The sequence below is a fragment of the Mastigoproctus giganteus genome, chromosome 5, assembly GCF_048544385.1.
Source record: "Mastigoproctus giganteus isolate SK-2022 chromosome 5, ASM4854438v1, whole genome shotgun sequence".
In the NCBI taxonomy this organism is placed as follows: Eukaryota; Metazoa; Arthropoda; class Arachnida; order Uropygi; family Thelyphonidae; genus Mastigoproctus; species Mastigoproctus giganteus.
This window is the reverse complement of record NC_143579.1, coordinates 125,212,225-125,239,399: the sequence shown is the minus strand read 5'-3', so window position 1 is coordinate 125,239,399 and position 27,175 is coordinate 125,212,225. Positions and strand designations below refer to the sequence as shown.

The 27,175-nt window shown below is 37.4% G+C and overlaps 1 protein-coding gene across 1 annotated transcript in view; it reads right to left on the bottom strand.

Annotated features, from left to right (window-relative positions):
- The window catches only part of LOC150085687 (tRNA dimethylallyltransferase), a 254,385-nt gene that overhangs the window by 167,902 nt on the left and 59,308 nt on the right, over positions 1 to 27,175 (bottom strand). Inside the window, exon 5 of the mRNA XM_090373447.1 lies at positions 6,523 to 6,665. Within this exon, the coding sequence (XP_090229573.1) occupies positions 6,523 to 6,665 (143 nt within the window). The remainder of the gene's footprint in view (positions 1 to 6,522; positions 6,666 to 27,175) is intronic.

Below are 27,175 nucleotides of genomic sequence, written 5' to 3'. Positions count from 1 at the left end.
TCAATTATAGCTCGGACACAGCATGGGTTTGTTAAGAGGAAGTCTTGTCTGACCAATTTGATTGGATACTATGATGTGGTCAGAAAGGAACTGGATGCAAAGAATAAATTTTGATATCATAAATTTGGATCTTAGAAAGGCTTTTGATACTGTTGCACATGGAAGACTGCTGTACAAATTGGAACAATCTGGCATTGGAAGCAAACTGCTGCTATGATTAAAGGGATGGTTGAGTGGGAGAAGACAGAAAATGGTAATCAATGGACTCCGCTCTTTGTGGACTAATGTTATTAGTGGAGTCCCCCAGGGTTCAGTGTTGGGTCCATAGTTGTTTTCTGTATTTATTAACGATACTGATGATGGTATATCAGACTTAACGTTCAATCTCAAAGTATTATCGAATAAAAAAATATTCAATCTTAAATTCGTTTTTTTTTTTTTAAATTTGCAGCACTGAATGAAGTGAAGGGTCACAATGTGACACTTCATTCAGCACTTCAAAATGGATAAAGTGGAATATAGATCAGTGATTTGGTTCCACTTTCTGCAAGGGGAAAATACCCAAAACAATCCACAAAGAAATGGTCAGTGTTTATGGAGAAAGCTGGCCAGGTTACAGTATTGTTATTATATATTGTTATAAACAATTAAATGTGGAAGAGAACCTTAGTGCATGATGAAGAAACCCCAGGATGCCCAGTAACTGCTGTAACAACAGAATAGAGTGTTGCGAAAATTCATCCATTAATCCTGGAAAATCACCGTATTAGCATCAAAGAACTAGCTGCGCAGACTAAACAAATTTCAAATTTTATACAGTTCTGCAAAGAAGAGCCAGAAATCCTACAGAATGGTGTGGTCTTTTATCAAGACAATGAATTCTCACCACATGGAGAAAGAGTGAAAAACAGTCACTCTCAGTGATGACTGTTTTTACTCCTGCTCCATACACTAAACTCAACAGATATAGCTGGATGCTAATAACTAGCTCTTTGGAGAACTTGAATTCATCTCTGTGAATGCAGCTTTTTTCTGCACAATTTATATTGGTATCAGCAACCTACCAATGGACTGACATATCCCCCCACCTCAAGTTGACAGGAAATATATAGCCATTGCTGGAGGATATGTTTAAAGACAGCAGTATTTGGATGTAGAACTTTTTTGAATGTACCTTTTATACCAGAAATATACCTTAATGCTGAGGCAATTGGCAAAACTTGAATACACTTTAACAAGAAGTTATAAGTACAATTAATGACTCTTATAAATTGTGTTAAAAAAAGTATAAAAAATTATTTTTTCTATTTCTTCAACATAGTTAATAGTGGGCATCTATGTCAATTTTCTTTCAAGATAGCAATAATATTAAACAACTCTCAGGATATTTCAAGAGTTAGCATTAGCAAGGGCACATGATGCAAGAAAGCAAGCTTATATAGCATCAGCCGGAAAAAAAAAAAAAAAAAAATCCTTCTCAATTCACCCATCCACTCGTTCCAAATGTTTGTCTAGTTCTCCCTTGAATCTATTTAAGCTATCAATTTCTACAACAACAGATGGAAGTTTGTTCCAGCAATCAACCACCCGCTGGCTAAAGGCAAACTTCCACAAATCTATCCTACAACCATCTTTCCTCAATTTGAATTTATGCTCTCTAAGGCGATTATTCTGAGAAAGAGGAAGAATCCCATCAGCATTGAGCATGCTCAAACCATTCAAAGCTTTATACACCTCAATCAGATCACCTCGCAGGTGCCTAGTCACCAGACACTGTAATTTGCAAACTTAAGCCTTCCTTCGTAAGAGCAACCCTTTGTTCCATCCACTAATCTTGTTGCCCTTCTCAATACTTGTTCCAACAGCTCTATATCCTTCTTAAAATGAGGCCTCCAGACCTGTGTACAGTATTCAAGGTGTGGCCAGACCACTGCATTATACAAGGGGATAATCACCTCCTTATCCCTGCTAGAAAAATTCCTGTATATCATTGACAAGACACCATGATCTACTCTTGCAGACCATCTGCACTGCTCAGAAAACTTCTTATCTGCCTGCACAATTACCCCCAGGACCTTTTCACTCTCTACCACTGGCAGTGTAGTACCACACAGTTGATACGTTACTCTGAGGTTACTGCTTCCCATATGCAGTATTTTACATTTGTCAATGTTAAACTTCAGTTGTCATTGACAACTTACATTTGTCAATGTTAAACTCAGCCCATCTTCTCAACTTTTCTAGATCCAGTTGCACTGTCATTAGTGTCATTAACAACCTTGCAACCGCTCTTGTTATGTTATTTGGTTTTTAGGAGCATTAGCAACTAAGGCCATATTGCTCCGGGGATATGTGGTGGTCATTCCCTAACCTTTCCGCATCCTCCATATTTGGTGGTCACGGGCGGGCTTAAACCTTGGTCTAATCAAGAAGCGTGTGCTACGCACTGCTGCTCCTGCCCGCCTGGGTACGGAGGCACCCTTTACAATCGCAAACTTGGACATTAAGCCTGATATATCATCATCAATATCATTGACCCAAAGCTGAACCCTGGGGGACTCCACTAATAACATTAGTCCACGAAGAGCAGTATCCATTGATTACCACTCTCTGTCTTCTCCCACTCAACCATCCCTTTATCCATAGTAGCAATTTGCGTAAAATGCCACACTGCTCCAATTTGCGCAGCAGTCTTCCATGTGCAACAGTATAAAAAGCCTTTCTAAGATCAAATATATGATATCAAAATTATTCTTTGCATCCAGTTCCTTTGTGACTACATCATAGTATCCAATCAAATTGGTCAGACAAGACGTCCCCTTAATAAACCCATGCTGTGTGAGAGCTGTAACTGAAGTCTTGTCTAGATGATCCTGCAATGCTTCTATAACCAGTGCCTCCATTAATTTCCCTGGAACAGAGGTTAAACTAACAGGTCTGTAATTACCTGTGTCTCCCTTTGATCCTTCTTTGTGGATGGGGGTCACATTTGCACATCTCCAGTCCATGGGTACCTCCCTCAAGACCAAGGAAGCTCTCATAATTATCGCTAAGGGTTTGCTTACTTCCTTTGCTGCCTACTTTAATATAATTGGATAGATTCCATCCACCCCAGGTGCCTTTCTTATGTTTATCTTCAACAATTTCTCCTCCACTTTCTTATTACAAGATTATCACAGTTATTACAAGATTCAATTACAATTTATTACAAGATTATCTAGCTTACTGCCAGAGTTTAATACACCACTGGCATACCCCTCCCTGAATAACTCCTCATGTGTGAACGTAGATGCAAAATACTCATTTAGTTTGTTAGCTCCCTAAGCACGATCATCAACAGTTGAACCATCGATATCCCATGGACCAATCTGATTCATCCCCTTCCTTCTAGAGTTTACACAAGTAAAGAAGTCTTTGCTGTTTTTCTTTGCATCCTTTGCCAAAGATTTCTCATAATCTGCCTTTGCCTGCCTAACCTCCTTTGTGACTTGGTTACAGACCAGCTTATATCTATCATAGGCTTTGTGTCAACTGTTAATTTATATGTATCCCATGCATTTTTCTTCTATGCCACATGTCTAATTAGTTCATCTGACACCCATTTAGATCTAAATCTTGAACAATATTTCTTAGTTGGTATGAAAAGCATAGTATCTTCCAAGATTAATTCTTTGAATGCTTCCCATTTTGAAATTGCTGTTGGTAACATCATCAGTTGATTCCACTGTATAGAATTTAAGTACTGTCTCAGAACACAGTAGCCACCTTTAAGAAAGCAAAAACCCTTCCCTTTACCCCTGATGGCAGTTACCCCTTTGAGTAAATCCCACTTCAGCACACTGTGATCACTGCCACCTAGTGGTTCCTTTATCTGCAGATTCTTAATGCATATAAAATCACTACTGATAATCAGATCAAGAGTATTTCTCCCTCTAGTTGCCTCCCGAACATGCTGCTGTGGAAAACAATCATCTAATAAATCCACAGAAGCCTTGCTAGTGTGTGAATGACCAACCCAAAAATTCCAGTCAATCTCTGGGAAATTAAAATCCCCCATTATAAGACTCTGATTTACTGGCCCAATCTAGTTCTCTGCACAACTGCTCATTATACTCATCAAATTCATTAGGCGTATAACACACACCTACTCTCATTTTTCCTTTCCCAGTGCTTACGTCACACACCAAACAGGCTCAACATTGCATTGTCCACCAACATCAATTGGATGCACTTCCTTAGATTTTGTGTTTCTTAACTAACAGCATGACCCCTCCTCCCTTCCTGTCCTGTCTATCCTTTCTGTACACATTGTACTCCCTCCAATTTTGCACTGCTTATGTCTGTGTGACACCACATCTCTGATATCCCAACCATATCTGCCTTTGATGTCTTGACTAGCTCATCAAATTTATTAACTATACTCCTAGCATTGGTGTACATGCACCTGTTTCTACTCTTAGTTAACCAAACACAGCCCATGTATTTACTTGTTCCACTATGACTCCTAGCAGTCCTGTAAGTCCCCATTGCCTTGCTTTCCAGGCTGCTGCTCAATTGCATTTCAATAGAAGCAGTGCAAGAATCACTTTTACATACACCAGCAGCTACTGTAAATCTATTATTTCGTGTATCCCCCCCCAAATTAGCAGTTTTCCGACCCACCTAACTCTGCCTCGATAGCATCAGCAAATATTCTTGCAGTTCCACTCTACGTGCCATAAGTTCACAAGTGACATTTATAAACCTAAGTGCTGTCATCTTGTTTCAAGATAACGTCAAATAAATAAATAAAAAAAAACACTTATCAAGATAGTAACAACACGCCTCTGACATATACAGTATAATCCGGATAAGAAATTACTGCATAAGAAGTTTCTCCTGTACTAGATTTGGTTTATTAAGTCACAATTTCAGCTCTATACATTGTAATGTATTATTTTCCTGCATAAGAAGTTTCCTGGTAAAAAGTTTTCCCGCATAAAAAAGTTTACGATAAAGAATACACAGTGTATTATTATAATGATGTTTTCCCACTTAATGTTTTTTAAATATACAAATTCTTTATTTTTAATATTAAAAATATTAAACAATAGGAACATTTTGGTAACCAAAGAAGTAATTGCATATCATCATTTTAGTTTGTAGTAAATCACCGAATTAAGTGAAATGGCATCGATTTTGATGTACATGTATCTCATATATATTGTGAGTGTCTTCACAATGAATTGCCCTGATATTGCACTACCTCTAATAAGCACTGCTTTGCACTGGAGAAGACTAATATTACTTATTCTCGGCAGAAACATATTACAATTGATTTCATCGATATCCATAACTGGATACATCGACCATGTGAAGCACATGCTGTTAAGTTCTGATGTTCAACTTTCCAGTTCTGAACAGCTGCTAACTGTTCTGAATTACTTAGTGGGTTGTTGCTCTGTCTTATTGTAATTCTGACCTTTTAAGGTATGTTGCAACTCCAAAGGAGCTCACTCATCCTTCCAACTTGGTAATGAGTATTTGGTAAGGAGTTTAATGAACAGAATGTTAAGCAATTAGAAATCATCAGTTTAAAAATGTTTCCCATAGGCAGAGTGAAATATTTATAAATTCTGAAATAGTACTTAAAAATGATCTTTAACTTATGTATGTATATCTTTTCATTTTTATTTGTGTAGTTAATATTTCATACCCTCAGATCATTTTCCCTTCTAAGAAGTTTTCTCACTTAAGAAGTTCTAAACGTCCAGTCCATTGGAAAACTTCTTATCCGGGTTCTACTGCATAGTGTAAATTTCAATTTAGATCATATAATAAACAAAAATTTGTGGGGGATCACATAATAAACAAAAACAAAAATCATTGTATGCCTGCATACAATGATCTCAAAACCTAAAATTTTTTGGAGAGTATAATAAAAACTTATAATAACTAAAAGAAGTTATGACAATTCAGTGTTGTGGATGTTTGGGTAAGAATTTGATGGAGGTGTTGATCTGTAATTTTGCTACTTTTTGTTTATGACAAATGGTCATATAGTGATTTACAGGTAGATGAAGGAAGGGGGGTGACGGTTTTTAAGTATCATATCCTTACATTAAAAAAATGGATGAGTTATATATTTATAAAAACCTTATGCCATTACCAGCCTGAAGATACCCAAGCAAGATATTGCAAACCTCAAATTCATGGTCACTTGGTTGAGAAAGACTGCTGTACAGTACTTGCACTTTATTTTTTTATCTTTACTGCTTAACTGATTTTTTTATGAAAATTAAGTAATAAAATATAAAAAGTACAACAGGAAAAAATTAATCTCTTTTAAGAATTATGTGTAGCCAATTTGCAGATTTCAATACGCATATTTCAATTTTTAATTCAAATGACGTTAATCTGTGTTCAACAGTATTCCAAGTTTGAATCACAAATATGCAGTTTTGATATTTAACAAATAAAAAAAATTAGCACAAACATGGGCATGCACACAAAAAGACAAACTGACAGACACACAATACTGACCTGACTGTTCACATTGTAACCAAAATATGCAAGCATTTGGAAAACGCTGAGGGCCACCCAAAGAACTTCCACCATAAGTCAAGCGTTGTGCTAATAAAATCTTACTATGCAACTGACCTGTTTGTTGATATACCTGTAAGCTCCTAGATAGAAAAGCATACTACTATATTAAAAGTATTCATGTACATATAATTGAACATATATCAAATTCTGTAAGATAAAATAAAAATACCAGGTGAATGTAACCAAGTCACACAACCCCATATACACCCTAAGAATGCCTTTACAGTTTGGGGTCAGGTTACCCAAGTATAATGACAAAATAGGGATGTGTAGGGATCTCTCTTGCATCCTTAGATTCAAGAGAGGTCCCTATGAACTGCAGATGTGTGCACGTATCCCGAATTCATAAAGGGAAATCAAAAAGTGACATGAATTATCACAGGCCTGTTAGATAAACATCTGTTCCAAGGAAAATAATGGAGTCACTGGTTATAGAAGTAATGCAGGATTGACTGGACAGGAATACAATTATACTGCAGTCACAGTATGGATTTTTTTAATGGGCTGTCCTGTCTAACCAATCTGATAGGTTACTGTGATGCAGTGACCAAGGAATTGGATGCAAAAAATAATTTTGATATCATATACTTGGATTTTAGGAAGGCTTTTGATACTGTTCCAAATAAATGACTGCTGTATAAACTAGAGGCACAATGACATGGAGGGCAAGTTATTGCTATAGATAAAGGGATGGCCGAGTGAGAGAAGACAGAGTTTTTATCAATGGACACTGCTCTTCATGGACTAATGTTACCAGTGGAGTCCCCAGGGTTTGGTGATGGGCCCATTGTTGTTTTGTGTATTTATTAATGATATTGATGAAGGTATATCAGGCTTAATATTTAAGTCTGCAGATGATACAAAGGTTGGCAGGGTGATTAACAACAGGAATGATGGAATGCTATTGCAACAAAATTTAGAAAAATTAGGTCAATGGTCTGAGAAATGGCAGTTGAAGTTTAACATTAACAAATGCGAGGTACTGCATATGGATAGCAATAATCCGAGATTAAAGTACCAACTGTGTGGTACTATACTCAGGGTAGCAGAAAATGAAAAAATTGGGGTTGGGGTAGTTGGGCAGTAAGATATAAAATTCTCTGAACAGTGCAGAAAGGCAGAAATGCTGCCAGGACTGCAAATTGGGTTTGTCAGTGATATACAGAAACTTTGCTAGTAGGGAGGTGACTATCCCTTTGTATGCCATGGTTAGGCCACATCTAGGGTATTGCATACAAGTATGGAGGCATTACTTAAGGAAGGATGTAGATCTGCTGGAACAGGTGTGGAGAAAGGCAACCAGATTAGTGAAGGGAACAAAAGGGATGCTCTTTCCTAGAAAGGCTTCAGTTCCACAAATTGCAGTCTGGAGACTAGGTACCTGTGGGGTGATCTGATTGGCATGTTTAAGGTCTTAAGTGGATCAAGTGAGCTGAATATGAATGGCATTCAGGGCTGCTCAAAAGCACCAGGAATGCATAATCAACATGCACGCAGTAAATCGAAAGGGCAACAAATACCATAAAAATAGAAAACCAGCACTAGCCTCTGTAAATACATTTTATATCAAAAGGAGCCCTATCTACTTTGTTTTTCATGTTGTGTACGATTGTATTGATTGTTATGTGTATTTTTGCAGAATTTATATTAAACGATTGTGGCATCAAGTTGCAGACAATGTACTCGTGTTTGTGCAAGAGGAGGAATTCAATCAGAATAAAGAAGAGATGCGTAGACATGCCATATGAGAAGACAGAATAATATCATTTAGAAAAGCATTTCTATCACTAACTGTTTTTATTAATTTAATGGTAGTACGTAGCCCAGTGGTCAGGAGCAAGAGTGCATAGCATGCGTTCCTTGAGTGGACTGGGGTTCCAGCCCATGACTACTAAATACGATAAATATTTGTATTGACGATTTATTGTAAACTCTACTGACTTGGTTGTCGTGCCGGAGTATAAACAGGAAATTTATTATTTAAAATTTTACGATTAGCAAAAATAATAAAGGCAAGTGTTTTTACCTCATTAAATAAAAGAGTCACTTAAAATTACTCAAATACAGATCAAAATGCACTAAATATTAATTTTTAAAATTACTCAAATACAGATCAAAATGCACTAAATATTAATTTTTAAAATCATTAAAAAAAATTATTGGATTAATTAAGGTAAGAAGTTTCCGAGGGAAAAATTAAGTGGAGCAGAATATGAAAAAAGAAAAACCAAAAAAAGAAGAACCAGGTAAGATGTTTCCGGGGTTAAAATTAAGTGGAGCAGAATATGAACAAAGAAGAACCAAAAAAACAAGAAGAAAGTATGTTAAAGTATTGTTAAAGTACTACAACTATTGAACATGCAGAAAAAGGTGATGAATCGGAGCAAATTTCTGATGATGATAAAGTAATAGGACAGATAATGGACCTATAGTAATAGACCTATTATGCTTCTATTGGAGGTGAAAAATCAGAAGCAGTGGATGGAAACATTCCCATAGAAGCCATCAAGGATCCTGGTCGTTGACCAAATATTTTAACAAGAAAGTGGATAGATATGGTGGTGGAAATTTGACTTGGAAATTAATGAAAATGTTTCCTTAAGTTTGATTATAACTGCATTGTTTTGTAAGAGTCAATACAAATGGCATTTCTTAAAGATATTATTAAATATTTTTCTAATCATAAAAGTTGTTCTAATCTGAATAAACATCCTAAAATTCCAAAAAAAAAAAAAAAAAAAATATTCTATTACTAATCAAGCCAATTTTTACAGTCATTCTCATAAGCAGTAATGAAGATCTCAAGCACATCTCAATACAGTATTGGTTGACAAGGCAATGCTTACCAAAATTTTAATTTTTCGACTAACTTTCAAATTATTTTGCATAATGTGAAGAAATTTAAGCCGAAACTAAAAATTTGACTAAAAAATAGAAATATTTATGACGTTTTCTTTAAAATGATGCATGTCCCAGTGTAGTTAGTTAATAAATAGTAATTTAATTCTGCAAAAGAAAATGATACTGCAAGTTGAAAAATCAAATTTTACATTTATTATTTTGAAAACACATAATTTTCTTCCTGAGTCAAAAATGAGAATAGCTTTCCTGGGATCACCTAGTGAGCAGAAACAAAGTTTACTGTATTGTTAAGTTTACAATTTTTAAAACAGAACGGAAGACAGATTGGTAGAAGGACACTTCAAGAATTAAGTATAGGATAGGATTATTGGGTAGTTTTGTGTATCAGATTAAGTAAAAATTTAATTTAAATTTCTGTCATTGTGTTCATATTACTAGTTAAAACAAAGTTTTTTCCTTTAAATTTGTGTCATTGTGTTCATATTACTAGTTAAAACTAAAAGTTTTTTCCTTTAAATTTGTGTCATTGTGTTCATATTACTAGTTAAAACTAAAAGTTTTTTCATTTTAAAAATATGATGTAAAGGAGCGACAAATACTTGCTACACACAGGTGGCCAAAGGGCCAGGAATAGCCCTGTTGGCATTCTTGCTGAGACTATACACATGAGGGGACATAAATTTAAACTGAGGACGGATGGTTGCAGGATAGATGTGCAGAAGTTTGCCTTCAGCCAGCAAGTGGTTGATTGTTGGAATAGGCTTCCATCTGTTATTGTGGAAGTGAATGATTTTAATAAATTGCTCATAATCTGCCTTTGCCTGCCTAATCTCCTTTGTGACTTGATTACAGACTAAATTATATCTATCACATGATAGATTTATACGTATTAATTTATAAGTATAAATTTATACGTATCCTATGCATTTTTCTTCTCTGCCATATGTCTCATTAGGCATTACATACCAACTAAGAATTGGACATATTCTAGGAGGGTAAGGATGGGTGAAGTGTGTATATGTGGGTTTCTTTTTTTTTTTTTTGTTGGCTGATACTAAATAAGTCTACTTTCTTGCATCATTTGCCACCACTACTATTATTGTCCTTTCCGTACACATTGTACTAAATCTGATACACAAAGCTATCCACATTAAAATTCTGTATTCCTAATATCTGAGTGACACTACACCTCTGTTATCCCAACAATATCCACATTTCATGTCTTGACTAGGACTTCAAATTTATCAAATTTATTTACTATGCTCTCAGCATTATTGCACATGTCAGTATATGTGCACCTGTTCTTATTCTTAGTTACCCTAAACCAGCCCATGTATTTACTTATTCCACAATGACTCCCGGCAGTCCTTGAAATCCCTAGCACCTTACTTTCCAGGCTGCTACTCGTTTCAATATAAGCAGCGCAAGAATTACTTTCAGCACTTCCTGCAGCTATTATTACTCTATTAGTCTGTGTATCCTCTCAAGCTAGCAGTTTTCAGACCCACCTAACACTGCCTTGATAGCATCAGGACCATCCTTGTATAAGCAGTCTGTCCTGTTAACATGTACAGACCACACTGAGAAAAATTCTATCCCATGAACTTTGACAATTTATATGCATCTGATGCAATTTTTTCCTGTGTCACAAATGTAATAAGTTCGTGTGACATCCATTTAGGTGTAAGCCTTGTATGATATCTCCTTATTTAAAAATCCGAGTAACTTCGATTACATCCCTGAATGCTTCCAATTTAGAATTTGCTGTTGGTAACTTCATCAGCTGGTCATATTACATACAATTTAATAACTGCCCGAGACCACTGTAGTCACCTTAAACAACATAAAGACCTTTCCCTTGTATTTAGTGGCAGTTATATCTTTAAGTAAATTCCACATCAATACACATCCAGTATTGATACAATATCCAATACAAAGTAGACCAATCTGATTCATCCCTTTCCTTCTAGAGTTTACATAGGTAAAGAAGTCTTTGCTGTTTTTCTTTGCATCCTTTTGCCAAAGATTTCTCATAATCTGCCTTTGCCTGCTAATCTCCTTTGTGACTTGATTACAGACTAAATTATATCTATCATAAGCTTCCATGATAGATTTATACGTATTAATTTATAAGTATAAATTTATACATATCGTATGCATTTTTCTTCTCTGCCATATGTCTCATTAGGCATTACATACCAACTAAGAAATATTGTTCAAGGCTTAGGCCTTGAACAATATTACTTAGTTGGTATGTAATGCCTAGTAGCTTGCAAAATAAATTCATCGAATGCTTCCCATTTTGAATTTACTGCTGGTCCCGCCGTATAGAATTTAAATACTGTTTCAGATCACCGTAGTCGCCTTTACGAAAGCAAAACCCCTTCCCTTTACCCCTGATGGTAGTTACTTCTTTGAGTAAATCCCACTTCAGCCCACTGTGATCACTGCCACCTAGTGGTTCCTTTATCTGCAGATTCTTAATGAATGAAGAATCACTACTGATACTCAAATCAAGAGTATTACTACCACTAGTTGCCTCCTGAACATGCTAATGTAGAAAACAATCATCCAATAAATCCACAAAAGCCTTGCTAGTGCGTGAGTGAGTGACCAACTCACCAATTCCCGTCAATATCTGGGAAATTAAAATCCCCCATTATAAGACTCTCTGATTTACTGGCCCACTCTATTTCCCTGTACAGTTTCTTATTATACTCATCAGAGTCATTAGGCCTATAACACATTCCTACTCACGATTTTGATCTCCCAATGCTTATGTCACACCAAACTGACTCGAGACTGCACTGTCCAGCGATGTCGCCTAAGTGTCAAAGCTATAACTGAAGTCTCGTCTAGATGATCCCGCAGTGATTCTTTAACCAGTACCTTCATTGATTTCCCTGGAACAGAAGTTAAACTAACAGGTCTATAATTACTTGTGTCGCCCTTTGATCCTCCTTTGTGAATTGGGGTCACATTTGCACATCTCCAGTCCATGGGTACCTTCCCTAAGTCCAAAGAAACTCTCATAATTATGGCTAGGGGTTTGCTTACTTCCTTTGCTGCCTCCTTTAATATAAATGGATAGATCCCTTCCACCCTGGGTGCCTTTTTTTATGTTTCAACAATTTCTCCTCCACTTTCCTGTGATCACTGCCAACTAGCAGGTCTTTTATCTGCACATTTTTTACATGAAGGATCACTGCTGATACTCACATCAAGAGTATTGCCTTCTCTCATTGCCTCTCTAATATGCTGGTGTAGAAAACAGTCATTCAATAAATCCATAAGACTTGTTACTGTGTGAGTGACCAACCCACACCTCCAATTCCAGTCATTATCTAATAATTTAAAATCCCTATTACAAGACAATCTGATTTACTATACTCATCACAGTCATTAAGCCTATCATCATCAGTCATTTTTAATCCACTGCAGGATGAAGGCCTCTCCAGCAACTTTCCAGTTCCTTCTGTTTTTGTGCAGTGACTATCCATTTACCACCCACGAACTCGTGAATTTCATCTCTCCATCTCCATCATTGTCTGCCAGGTTTTCTTCTAGCTCCTCTTGGGTTCCATTCTGTTATTTACTTAGTCCATCTGTCATCATGTCTTCGAGCTATGTGTCCTGCCTAAGGCCATTTAGTTCTTTAGTTTTGATAAGAATGTCCTTTACTTGAGTTTGCTGCCCAATCCATGTGTTTCTCTTCTTATCTAACAGTTTGATTCCTAATACAATTCATTCCATTCTTTGCTGTGTAGTTCTCAGCTTCTCTTCCATTCTTTTGGTGAGTGCCCAAGTTTCACTTCCATAAGTCATGGTGGAGAGTATACATTCGTTCATTATTTTACTTTTCAGACAAAGTGGGATATTGCTCCTCACAGTATGTGACTATATTTCCTGAATGCTATCCATCCAAAATTTATTCTTCTCTTAACTTCCAGCCATTTATCATTATTACAGCTAATGACTTGTCCCAGATAAGTATATGAATCCCCTTTTCAACTACTGCTCCTTCAATGATTATATCCCTTTCTGTGACATACTTGTTCATCATTACGTTTGTTTTAGCCATATTCATTTTTATTCCAAAATCTTTACTAACTCTGCATAACTGATTAAGATTTTCTGCTAATTTTTCAGGATCGTGGCTTATGATCACAATGTCATCTGCAAATTGTGAATGGTTTAGGTACTCTCCATTCATACTGACTCCTTTCTGCGACCAGTCCAATCTTCTGAAAGCTTTTTCAAGGGCTGCAGTAAACAACTTTGGTGATATTGTGTTTCCTTGTCGAACTCTTTTCTCAATTTTAAATTTGCTACTGTCTGTCTCTGTCTAGTCTAATAAAGGAGGTAACATTCTCATATATTTTCTTCAAAATCATAATGTATGGAGTGTCTATGCCTTGTCTTTCCGGTGCCCGAAACATTGCCTTATGCTGTATAGAGTCAAATGCCTTTTCATAATTCACCAATGCCAGGCATAATGGTGTGTTATGTTCATTTGCTTTCTCCATTAGCTAGCTGTGATATTACTTGAAGGTGATCCATAGTTGAGAATCCTGTCCTAAAGCCAGCTTGCTATTTCGGTTGATTCTCGTCAAGTATTCTTTCTAATCTGTTAGTAATGACAATTCTGAACAAATTGTAGATGTGGGACAAGCTAACTGGTCTATAATTTCCAATTTCTGATTTATCTCCTTTCTTATGCAGCAAAATTATGATTGCATTATTCCACTCCTTAGGTGTCACGCCATTCATAATGTATTTTCTGAAGAGTTTTGCCAATTTTTGTGTCATGTATCTTCCTCCCAATTTTAACAACTCTACAGTAACTTCATCTTCACCCAGGGCTTTCTGATTCTTCAACACATGTTCTACCTCATTAGGAAGGATATCGGGTATGTCATATGTGTCATATTTTGTGACCCATCTTCCCCACTGCTTGCATCATTTCCTCACTCCTTATATAATTCTTTATAGTAGTCTTCTGCTATTTGAATTACGCCTTCTCTGCTATTTATAAATACACTATCCTTCAGTTTCAGTATCATTTGTCTTTCTGTATTACTGCTCATGACTGCTGATTTAAGTCCATCATCATCATCATCAGCCATTTTCAATCCACTGCAGGATGAAGGCCTCTCCAGCAACTTTCCAGTTCCTTCTGTTTTGAGCACTGGACATCCATTTACTACCCACAAACTCATGAATTTCATCTATCCATCTCCGCCTTTGTCTTCCAGGTTTTCTTCTAGCTCCTCTTGGGTACCATTCTGTTATTTTCTTAGTCCATCTGTCATCATCTCTTCGAGCTATGTGTCCTGCCCAAGACCATTTTAGTTCTTTAGTTTTGATAAGAATGTCCTTTACTTGAGTTTGTTGCCTAATCCATGTGTTTCTCTTCTTATCTAACAGTCTGATTCCCAATATGATTCGTTCCATTCTTCGCTGTGTAGTTCTCAGCTTCTCCTCCATTCTTTTGGTGAGTGCCCAAGTTTCACTTCCATAAGTCATGGTGTGGAGTATACATTGGTTCATTATTTTACGTTTCAGACAAACTGGGATATTGCTCTTCAGTATGGGACTATATTTCCTGAATGCTATCCATCCAAAATTTATTCTTCTCTTGACTTCCAGCCATTTATCATTATTACAGCTAATAACTTGTCCCAGATAAGTATATGACTCCACCTTTTCAATTACTGCTCCTTCAATCATTATTTCCCTTTCTGTGGCATACTTGTTCATCATTACTTTTGTTTTAGCCATATTCATCTTTAGTCCAAAATCCTTACTAGCTGTGCATAACTGATTAATATTTTCCTCTAATTCTTTGGGATCATGGCTTATGACCACAATGTCGTCTGCAAATCGTAAATGGTTTAGGTACTCTCCGTTCACATTGACTCCTTTCTGCGACCAGTCTAATCTTCTGAAAGCTTCCTCAAGGGCAGCAGTAAACAGCTTCGGAGATATTGTGTCTCCTTGTCGAACTCCTTTCTCAATTTTAAATTTCCTACTGTCTTTGTCAAGTCTAATAAAGGAGGTAGCACTCTCGTATATTTTCTTCAAAATCATAATATATGGGGTATCAATGCCTTGTCTTTCCAGTGCCCGAAACATTGCCTTATGCTGTATGGAGTCAAATGCCTTTTCATAATCCACAAATGCCAGGCATAATGGTGTTTTATATTCATTTGCTTTCTCCATTAGCTGTGATATTACGTGAAGGTGATCCATAGTTGAGAATCCTGTCCTAAAGCCAGCTTGCTCTTTTGGTTGATTCTCATCAAGTATTCTTTCTAATCTGTTAGTAATGACCCTTGTGAACAACTTGTAGATGTGGGATAACAAGCTAATTGGTCTATAATTTCCAATTTCTGATTTATCTCCTTTCTTATGCAGCAAAACTATGATTGCATTATTCCACTGCTTAGGCGTCACACCTTTTCTAATGCACTTTGTGAAGAGCCTTGCCAGTTTTTGTGTTATGTCTCTTCCTCCCAATTTTAACAACTCTACAGTAACTTCATCTTCCCCCGGGGCTTTCTGATTCTTCATTTTCTTCAATGCATGTTCTACCTCATCAGGAAGAATATTGGGTATGTCGTATGTGTTGCTACTTTGCAATCCATCTTCCCCACTGCTGGCATCATTCCCCTGCTCCTTGTATAATTCTCTATAGTAGTCTTCTGCTATTTGAATTATGCCTTCTCTGCTGTTTATAAGTACACCATCGCTATTCTTCAGTTTCAGTATCATTTGTCTTTCTGTATTACTGCTCATGGCTGCTGATTTAAATCCTTTGTTTTCCCTTAATGCTTGTTCTACTTTTCTTGTGTTAAATCTTCTTATGTCCTCTCTGAGTCTCTTTCTAATGGCTTTGCATAACTCAGTATACTCAATTTTCTCCCTGTCAGTGTTTTTCTTGCTTTTCATTTGTCGTCTTCGGTTCATCATGACAAGTGTCTTGACTAATTTTTTCTTCTTTGGATTTCTTTTTCCCTATCGGTTTCTTGGGCTTTATCACTTTCAAAAAGTTGTAATATTTCTCGTCGATATCTTGGTCCTCAGCAGTCTGCAGAAGCTCATACTTGTTCTTAAGTTCCAGTACATACTGCTTTTTCTCCTCTTCTGTTATCTCAGAGACCTTTGTATTATTTACTCGAGTCAGTTTTTTCCTTTCCTTTCCTACATCTATATCAAGTGTACATCTTACCATTCTGTGATCACTTCCAACATTTACCTTATTCAGGACGGTAACATCATTCACAATATATCTTCTGTTAGTGAGGATGAAGTCGATTTCATTAGTAGTTAATCCATTTGGACTCTTCCATGTCCACTTTCTGTTCACCCTTTTCTTGAAAAAAGTGTTCATTACTGACAGTCCTTGAGATTCTGCAAATTCCACAAGTCTTTCACCTCTTTCATTTCTTTCACCAATTCCAAAATTTCCTATAGTTCCCCTTTCTGCGCTGTTTTGTCTTTTTCCAACCTTAGCATTGAAGTCCCCCATAATAATAGTGTAGTGGGTTTTCTGCTCATCTAGAAGACTCTCAATTTCGGTGTACATTTCTTCAACCTCTTCATCATCATGGCTCGATGTTGGTGCATAAATCATTATAATCTTTAGCTTGTATCTCTTAGAAATCTTGAGTATTAGTCTTGACACTCTTTGTGATGTACTTTTGAATTCCAAAATGTTGTTTTTAAAATCTTTATGGACCAGAAACCCAACTCCACCTTCACTCCTTTCACTGTTTCCATTGGTGTACAGCAGATTTCCACTTGATAAACTTATAAGTGATTCGTTTCTTCTTCTTGTTTCAGCCAAACCAATGATATTCCAATTCACATTTTCTAATTCCTTTTCCAGCTCTAATATCCTGTCTTCACCGATGAGTGTTCTTACGTTATAACAGGCCAAGTTCAGTTTCCGTGCATGGCAGCCTGGTCGTACCCAGAGATTCTTAGCACCCTCTGCTTCCACTCTAATCCTCTCGCTGCCGTAAGAGGGAGAGTGAAAGCTGCTGGGGACTGAGGGCCATTTGTTTCGTCGTGCTTTCATATTGCTGGAGGGTTTGGTCTTTTCCTCTTCACGTTGACCAGGCGTCTTGAAGAGAACCACTCTACACGTTCGTTGCCACCTAAGTGACGTAACAGGGCTTACCATCGAGAAGGTGTGCATGAGTGGATTTTAGGGAGGCAGGCCAACCGGACTTCTCCTAAATCTTCTGTAATAGAGAGATATTGGATCCATCAGTGTTTTAGGCTGAGTGTCTGATAACACACAGGATACCTGTTCCCCTCTAAGCCCCCTTTAAGTCCATTGTTTCCCCTTAATGCCTGTTGTACGTTTTTTAAATCTTCTTATATCTTCTCTGAGTCTCTTTCTAATGGCTTTGCATAACTCAATATACTCAATTTTGTCCTTGTCACAGTGTTTATCTTGCTCTTAATTTGTCATCTTCAGTTCATCATGACAAGTGTTTCTTGACTAATTGTTTCTTCTTTAGATTTCTTTTTACCTATAGGTTTTTCGAGCTTTATCACCTTCAGAAAATTGTTGTATTCCTCATTGTATCTTGGTCCTGAAAGGTTTTCAGAAGCTCATTGTTCTTGAGTTCCAATACATACTTTATAATATTTCCTTTGTATTATTTATTTCAGTCAATTTTTTCCACATCTATATCAAGTGTGCATCTTACCATTCTGTGATTACTTCCAACATTTACTTTGTTCAGGATGGAAACATCGTTCACAATATAACTTCTGTTAGTGAGGATGAAGTCTATTTCATAATAATAAAATTCTTTATTCACAAATTTTTTACACGGATATGATTCCCGTTACAGGCATCCAGAGGAAAGTTGTTAATCCATTTGGGCTCTTCCACTTTCTGTTCACCCTTTTCTTAAAAAAAGTGTTCATTACTGACATTCCTCAAGATCCTGCAAATTCCACAAGTCTTTCACCTCTTTCATTTCTTTTACCAATTCCAAAATTTCCTATAGTTTCCCTTTCTGCACTGTTCTGTCTCTTTCCAATCTTAGCATTGAAATCCCCCACAATAATGGTGTAGTGAGTTTTCTGTTAATCTAAAAGTCACTCAATTTGGTGTATATTTCTTCAACCTCTTCATCATCATCATGGCTCATATATATCATTATAACCTTTAGTTTGCATTTAGTCAGTTTGTAGCAATGTATTAGGCCTATAAAACACTCCTACTCATTTTTGTTTTCCCAATACCTACATCACACCATACTGACTCAACATTGCAGTAATGGCTAACAATTGTTTATTTTTCTAAGGCAGTTCATCAATGTCCACTGGATGCACTACCCAAGTTTTATGTCCTTGTTAACTAAGAGCTTAAGCCATCCCATCCTGTCTCTCTATTCTGTACACATTTTATTCCCATATTCAAATTCTGAATCCCTTATATCTGATTGACACCAAGTCTCTGATATCTCCACAATCTCTTCATTTGGTAACATGACCAGTTTTTCAAATTCATCAAATTAGATTCTGAACTATGGAAAAAAATATTTCCAGCACCAATAATATCACTAATTTTTTTAGCATTAGCAAAGGCACATGATGCAAGAAAGCAAACTTATATAGCATTAGCCAAAAAAAAACAAACACCCTTATTTCACCCATCCATTCGCTCCAAATGTTTGTCAAGTTCTGCCTTGAATCTATTTAAGCTATCAACTTCTACAACAACAGATGGAAGTTGGTTCCAGCAATCAACCACCCGCTGGCTAAAGGCAAATTTCCGCACATCTATCCTACAACCGTCTTTCCTCAATTTGAATTTATGCCCTTCTCAGGTGATTATTCTGAGCAAGAGGATGAATCCAATCAGCATTGAGCATGTTCAAACCATTCAAGGCTTTATACACCTCAATCAGATCACCTCGTAGGTGCCTAGTCTCCAGACACTGTAATTTGCAAAACTTAAGCCTTTCTTTGTAAGAGTAACCCTTTGTTCAATTCACTAATCTTGTTGCCCTTCTCTGTACTCGTTCCAACAGCTGTACATCCTTTTTAAATTGAGGCCTCCAGACCTGTATACAGTACTCAAGGTGTGGCCTGACCATTGCCTTATACAAGGAGATAATCACCTCCTTATCCCTACTAGAAATATTCCTGTATATCATTGACAAGACACCATGAGCTACTCTTGCAGCCCGTCTGCACTGCTCAGAAAACTTCATATCTGCCTGCACAATTACCCACAGGTCCTTTTCATTCTCTACTACTGTCAGTGTGGTACCACAGAGTTGATACGTTACTCTGGGATTACTGCTTCCCATATGTAGTACTTTACATTTGTCAATGTTAAACTTCATTTTTCTGATAGAAGAACCAAAGAACCAAGAAATAAAGAAAGAACCTGGATTTGATCATGTATAACTGAAGTAAAAAAAACATGCATGAAACTGTCTTATCCATTACACTACTGTTAGTGCAGTGCTTATAATAACATGATTTTATAATAACCTGATAATAATAACCTTATAACCTTATAATAACCTGATAGATCCCATCCACCTGGGGTGGATGGGATCTATCCAGTTATATTAATGGAGGCAGCAAAGGAAGTAAGCAAACCCTTAGCCATAATTATGAGAGCTTCCTTGGACTCAGGGGAGGTACCCACAGACTGGAGATGTGTGACCCCAATTCACAAAGGAGGATCAAAGGGCGACAAGTAATTATAGACCTGTTAGTTTAACTTCTGTTCCTGGAAAATTAATGCAGGCACTGGTTAAAGAAGCACTGCAGGATCATCTAGACAAGACTTCAGTCATAGCTCAGACACAGCATGGTTTTGTTAAGGGGAAGTCTTGCCTGACCAATTTGATTGGATACTATGATGCAGTCACAAAAGAACTGGATGCAGGGAATAACTTTGATATTATATACTTGGATCTTAGAAAGGCTTTTGATACTGTTGCACATGGAAGACTGTTGCACAAATTGGAGCAGTGTGGCTGAGGGGGAGAAGACAGAGAGTGGTAATCAATGGACACTGCTCAACGTGGACTAATGTTATTAGTGGAGTCCCTCAGGGCTCAGTGTTGGGTCCATTATTGTTTTCTGTATTCATAAATGATATTGATGAGGGTATATCAAGCTTAATGTTGAAGTTTGCAGATGATACAAAGGTAGGCAGGATTGTCAAGGACACTACTGACACTATGCTGCTGCAACAGGATCTGGAAAGGTTGAGCAGATGGGCTGAGAGGTGGCAAATGAAGTTTAACATTGACAAATGTAAAGTACTACATATGGGAAACAGCAACCCCAGAGCAACGTATCAACTTTGTGGTACTACACTGACAGTGGTAGAGAATGCAAGGGACCTGGGGGTGGTTGTGCAGGCAGATATGAAGTTCTCTGAGCAGTGCAGACGGGCTGCAAGAGTAGCTCATGGTGTATTGTCAATGATATATAGGAATTTTTCTAGCAGGGATAAGGAGGTGATTATTCCCTTGTATAAGGCAATGGTCAGGCCACACCTAGAGTACTGTATACAGGTCTGGAGGCCTCATTTCAAGAAGGATGTAGAGCTGCTGGAACAAGTACAGAGAAGGGCAACAAAATTAGTGAATGGAACAAAGGGGTGCTCTTACGAAGAAAGGCTTAAGTTTTGCAAATTACAGTGTCTGGAGACTAGGCACCAGCGAGGTGATCTGATAGAGGTGTATAAGGCCTTGAATGGTTTGAGCATGCTCAATGCTGATGGGATTCTTTCTCTCGCTCAGAATAATCACCTGAGAGGGCATAAATTCAAATTAAGGAAAGACAGATGTAGGATAGACGTTCGGAAATTTGCCTTTAGCCAGGGGGTAGTTGGTTGGTGGAATAAACTTCCATCCCTTGTCGTGGAAGTTGATAGCCTAAATAATTTTAAATCTCAGCTGGTATTTCGAACAAACAGACAGGTATTTCGAACGAACAGAGGGGTGAAGTGGAAGTGGTTATTTTTTATTTATTTATTATTTTTTTATTTATTTTTTTTAATTTATTTATTTATTTTTTTTTTTTGGCTGATGCTGCATAAGCTTGCTTTCTTGCATCAAATGCCTCTACTAATGCTAATGTGGCAAATACTTGTATTGCTGCAATCATACTATTCAGGCTGCCATCATATGGGTAATTAGGATTGGCTTGAATTTCGCTAACCTCTTCCAAGACAAGGATATTTTCACATAAAATAAAACATCTTTCGTGAATACAAGGTACACACGCATTTTTGTTTTTTTACTCCTTTTTTGTTTTTTTCTAATGCAGTTCAAAGAAATTCAAACGAATGGCGTTTGAATTTTGTAAATCAGTTCACTGGAACTCGAGATATCGTACCAGTCACGAAAAATGCTTCACGCACTTTAATCACACTACTATTAAGTGTTCAGCACAGACTAGTAGTGGGAGCGTGGGAAGCACCTCTGGCGGAAACTGGAGATGATGTCACTTCCACAATGCGTTTTTCATGACCAATTAGATTTACTCAGTTTTAGGTGCTTCCAAAGATGTTTCACATCAAAAATTTATTTTATTCAATGATAAATGTTTACATTGTTAGTATTCTTCAATATAGTCTCCTTTTGCAATACACTAGTTCCATTATGCCTACCACTTCCAAATACACTAGTTCCATTATGGCTACCACTGAAAAAAACATTTTTGGAAGCCTTCATTTGTGAATGCTTTTAAGTGGTCCATTGCATCAGGCAAATAAGGTAGATGCAGCATGGCAAGAATGTTTTTTTGATCAAAAATTTTCAAATGGTAAGTATTAGTATGTTGTCAAATTTCATCATTTTGATTAGATGCAAACATATGAGTAAAACGAGTATTCACTCAAGCTGTACGTAAGATACATGCTCAAAAGTTGTTTGCAGACCCTACTCAATGTTTTTGCTACTGCTATATGGGGCGCCTCCATAGCCAAGTGGGCAGGAGCAGCAGTGCGTAGCACACGCTTCTTGATTAGACCGGGGTTCGAGCCCATGACCACCAAATACGGAGGATGCGGAAAGGTCAGGGAATGGTCACCCGGAGCAATATGGCCTTAGTTGATAATGCTCCTAAAAACCAAATAACAACAATAACAACAACTACTGCTATATGCCCAAGAATTATGAGATCATTCAGCCAACTTTGTGATAAAATCTTGTATATGTAATAAAGTACCTCTGATACAGACACGAGAAGACTGCAGTCATCCTGACAAATGGAAGCAGTATGTGCAGCACCCATATGGAAACATACTAACTGGATGCTTCATTTTGTATGAGCTGCGGCAATAAGGTTCCTGGGCTAATGCAATAAAAAGAACACAAAAGGAAGGAACTCAAAAATGGTTTTATTTTTAATCAAAGTAATCACCACCTGATTGAATGCATTTATTATATCATTGTAAAATTTCTGAAAAGAGTCAGTGACGACATCCAAAGAGATTATGTTCAGTTCAGCAACTAGGTTTTCTTTATGTCATCAACATCCTGAAGTCTCTTTCCTTTGAAGCCAATTGCACCTTGGGAAAGAGGTAGTCCACTGGTGCTAAAGTAGGGTGGATGGTTGATCCGTACAATGCCATGTTTGTCTTCACAACAAGTGCAGAATGGGTGGGGGCATTGTTGTGCAACAAAAACCAGCTACCTTTCTCTCAAAATTGCAGCCTCACCCAGGAAAAGCATCTGTACACAGGGTACATTGACTCACCCCTTCACGTACAAATTCCATGTGAATCACACCCTATTTATCGATAAACACAATCAGCATCATCTTGATCCTCGACTTCTGTACACAAAAATTTTTTGGGGGGTCTTGGTGGTGATTTTGAAGTTCACTACATGCCTGGCACTCCATCTCTGAAATACTCAACACTTATTTTCAGTGATAATATAGCCAAGGAAATTAAGCTTGTTTTGACAAGTTTGGATAAAATCTTCATATGATGACAGGCTTCATTGCTTCTACTCATCCATAAGGCTATACAGCACAAATTTTGCACAGACCTTCCTTTTCCACAAATCTTCATGCAGAATTTGCAAATCATCTCCTTATTTAGATCCAAGTCTGAGAGTCAAACGATGGTCTCTTGCCACACCTTTTGCAACTCTGTCCTCATTTCAAGAGATTGATGGATACCCACTTCTTGGGTCATCGCAAACATCCTTATATCCATCTTATATCATTCAAACTTACTGGACAATTCAACATTTCAGACTACGTATATATTAAGTGCAATAGCATCATTAATACACAGCCATTTCTGAATAAACAGAATATTTGTAAGGCGGCATCGTTTTAAGTTATATCTCATATTGTGAATACCTTCACGAGTTGCCATGATATTTTTTTTTTTTTTTTTTTTTTTTTTATGAAAACCCCAAACATACTTAGTACCGTGCATGGGTTGAAGAAGAAGTATGGGGGGGGGATACCGGAAACTTTGTTGTTGTTGTTGTTGTTGGGTTTAACGACACATAGGCTACTTGGGCCATATTGTGTCTTCTAATGGTGAATATGAAATAATATCTATATTTTATGATATATTTGTATCCGGTTTAGGAAAGTATATAGTTCTTTTTTATTAGAATCATCTCCCAGAATCTGCAATAAATTTATTGATGACTGTGTTTTAGCAATTGATTTAAAAGTATCTAAGCGGATGTTCTGAAGGTGGGGACAGTCCACTAACAAATGGCGAATGGTCAGTTGTACTTGACATGATGTACATTGTGGAGCGCTGTCATTAGTTACTAGATACAGGTGAGTGAGATGAGTATGCCCAATCCTGAGCCTTCCTAAAATTGTTTCTTCTTGTCTGCTTTTCTGGAAGCTGGACGGCCACAGCTTTGGTTCTGGTTTTATTTGATATAATTTGTTTCCTGGATAACCTCTCCAGATTAATGACCAGCTATTGTAACATGCTTTATGGATGATATGTTTATAATCAGTATATGGGGTTCGAAAAGTCTGCAAAAGAGTAGTATCTGGTTGTTTGGCTGCTAGATCTGCTCTTTCATTTCCTGCTATCCCAGAATGACCTGGAATCCAACAGAATGTTACAGTTTGGTTTGACTCATTACACATAAGTAATTTGGAATGGATTTGTTTTATTACAGGGTGAGAGGAGTTGTTATTACTATTTATGGCAGAGACAGCACTGAGCGAGTCAGTGTATATTATGGCAGACGAAATTAGAAGTTGAGTAATATGACCTAGAGCCAAGTTAATAGCATAAAGCTCAGCAGTGAAGATACTGCATTCTACAGGTAATGAGACAGAAGTGCTGAAAGATGGAAAGATCGCAGCAGCGCCTACTTGGGTCTCAGTTTTCGATCCATCTGTATAGATCTTACAGGCTTGTGAATTAAAAGCAGAGTGAGCTTCATGTAACTGTGCGATATTGAAGGGACACAAGGTGTTCTTTCCCCACTGTTGGAAATAGTCATCGTAAATTGCAGGGATATTTGCCCACGGTGGAACAGGAGGTGTTATGTCCTGATATATATTGTCGATTGCAATATTCCACGTTTGAGTTAGTTCTTTAAGTCTAAGTGCAGCAGGTCTGTTTTCATTTGGTTTACTGTTGTAAAATGAGTCCCATTCGGTGTTGTACAGACATCTCCAATTCAGGTGGTAGGGAAGACTGCGGATTTTTGCGGCATACATTAAAAGCAATGTTTTCCTCCGAAGATGTAAGGGAGGTTCGTGGGCTTCAATGTAAAGGCTCTGGACTGGGGAGGTTCTGAAAGCCCCTAGAGAAATTCGAAGGGCACTGTGCTGGATGGTATTTAATCGTTCTAAAGTACTCTTCCTCGCAGAGTCATACACTGGAGAACCGTAGTCTAAACGGGACCTGATGAGAGCTCTATAGAGATGGATCAGGGTATGCCGATCAGCACCCCACAACATAGATGACACACACCGGAGGATGTTCAATTTCTTCAAGCAGATGGTCCGAAGGTAGGTCACATGTGCTTGAAAGTTTAGTTTCCTATCTAGCACCAGGCCAAGAAAACGGACAGTGTGAGTAAGAGGTATTGGCATGTTATTGATCTTTAGCTCAGGATCAGGATGAAGTGACCGTAGTTTGCAGAAGTGAGTAGTGGTGGATTTCTGTTCAGCAAGACGATATCCATTGCATAAGGTCCAGGTTTCTATTTTGTATAGAGCATTTTGCAACTGTCTTTCGATAGTATTCATACTTTGTGATTGGCAGGATATAGCGAGGTCATCTGCATACATATAAATTTGAATGGTTTTTGGAAGATCTTCCAATATTTTGTTGACTCGAATCGCAAATAGGGTAGCACTCAGTATTGAACCCTGCGGGACACCCTCTTCTTGAATGTGAGTTGCAGACAGCACGTTTTTATATCGGACTTGAAAAGTGCGTAATTTTAAAAAGTTCTGAATGATTTGAGGAAGATAGCCTCTCAGCCCCAACTGATGCATATCTTTAATAATGCCATAGCGCCAGGTAGTATCGAATGCTTTGTGAATATCTAGGTTGACCATCACTAGGTGCTGTTTCATGATAAAGGCATTTCGTATGTTGCATTCAAGTTTTACAAGTAAATCTAGGGTGGATCTGTTTTTACGGAAGCCATATTGGTGATCAGAGAGAAGATGCTGGGAATCTAGAAACCAGGTGAGCCTCTTATGTACCATCCTTTCAAAGATTTTGCCTAAACAGCTTGTTAATGATATCGGTCTGTAGTTCTGGACCAGAGTCGGATCTTTGCCTGGTTTTGGAATAGCACAAATATAGGAATGCCGCCAGGACAGAGGATAAGTATTTTCTGAAAAGATACGGTTAAAGAATATTAATAATATACCAAGGTCAGATTCACATAGATGCTGCAACATACTGTAGTGAATACCGTCTGGTCCTGCTGCACTATTTGACGATTTGCTTAAGCATTCCTTCAGCTCGACTAAAGTAAAAGGCTGGTTATAAGGGAGTGAGAGTCTAGTTTGAAAATTTAATTTTTGACGTTCTTCACTAGTTTTAATGCGTTGAAAGGATGTCACATAAGAGGATGAGGCGGAAATGTCATAAAAGACTCTGATAGAGCATTTGCAATATCATTAGGGGAAGATAATTCCTGCCCATTCCATTGTATTATTGGTGATTGCAACGGTAGAAATTTCCCATTGAGTGCGCGTATTTTTTTCCAAATAATTCGAGTGTCAGTATTTCTGGTAATGGATGAGGCGAAGTTAGTCCAGGATTCATGTTTTGCTTTTTTTCTAATCTGTCTCGCTTTAGCTCTGAGTTTTTTGTAAACAATTAGGTTGGCGGTAGTTGGGAATTTACGAAAGTGATTCCAAGCTCGGTTTTTATCACGCTTTGCTTTGGAGCATTCTTCATTCCACCACTGATTTTGGTGTACACTCTTGTGCAGGTTAGATTTTGGAATGGAAATTTCTGCTGCAGATAATACTTGGCTGGTAATGTGGTCAGTTACGTTATTAAGATTCTGTTGCTGTACATATTGCTTTTCAAATATAACACAACTGGAATAGGTTTTCCAGTCTGCTTTTTGGAAGTTCCAAGAAATACGGCCTTTAGGGTATGACATGACCTGTGTTTGTATTGAACTGATGATAGGGAAATGGTCACTGTGGAATGGATCATTTAGCACTAACCATTCCATGCTTGGAAAAAGAGATGCTG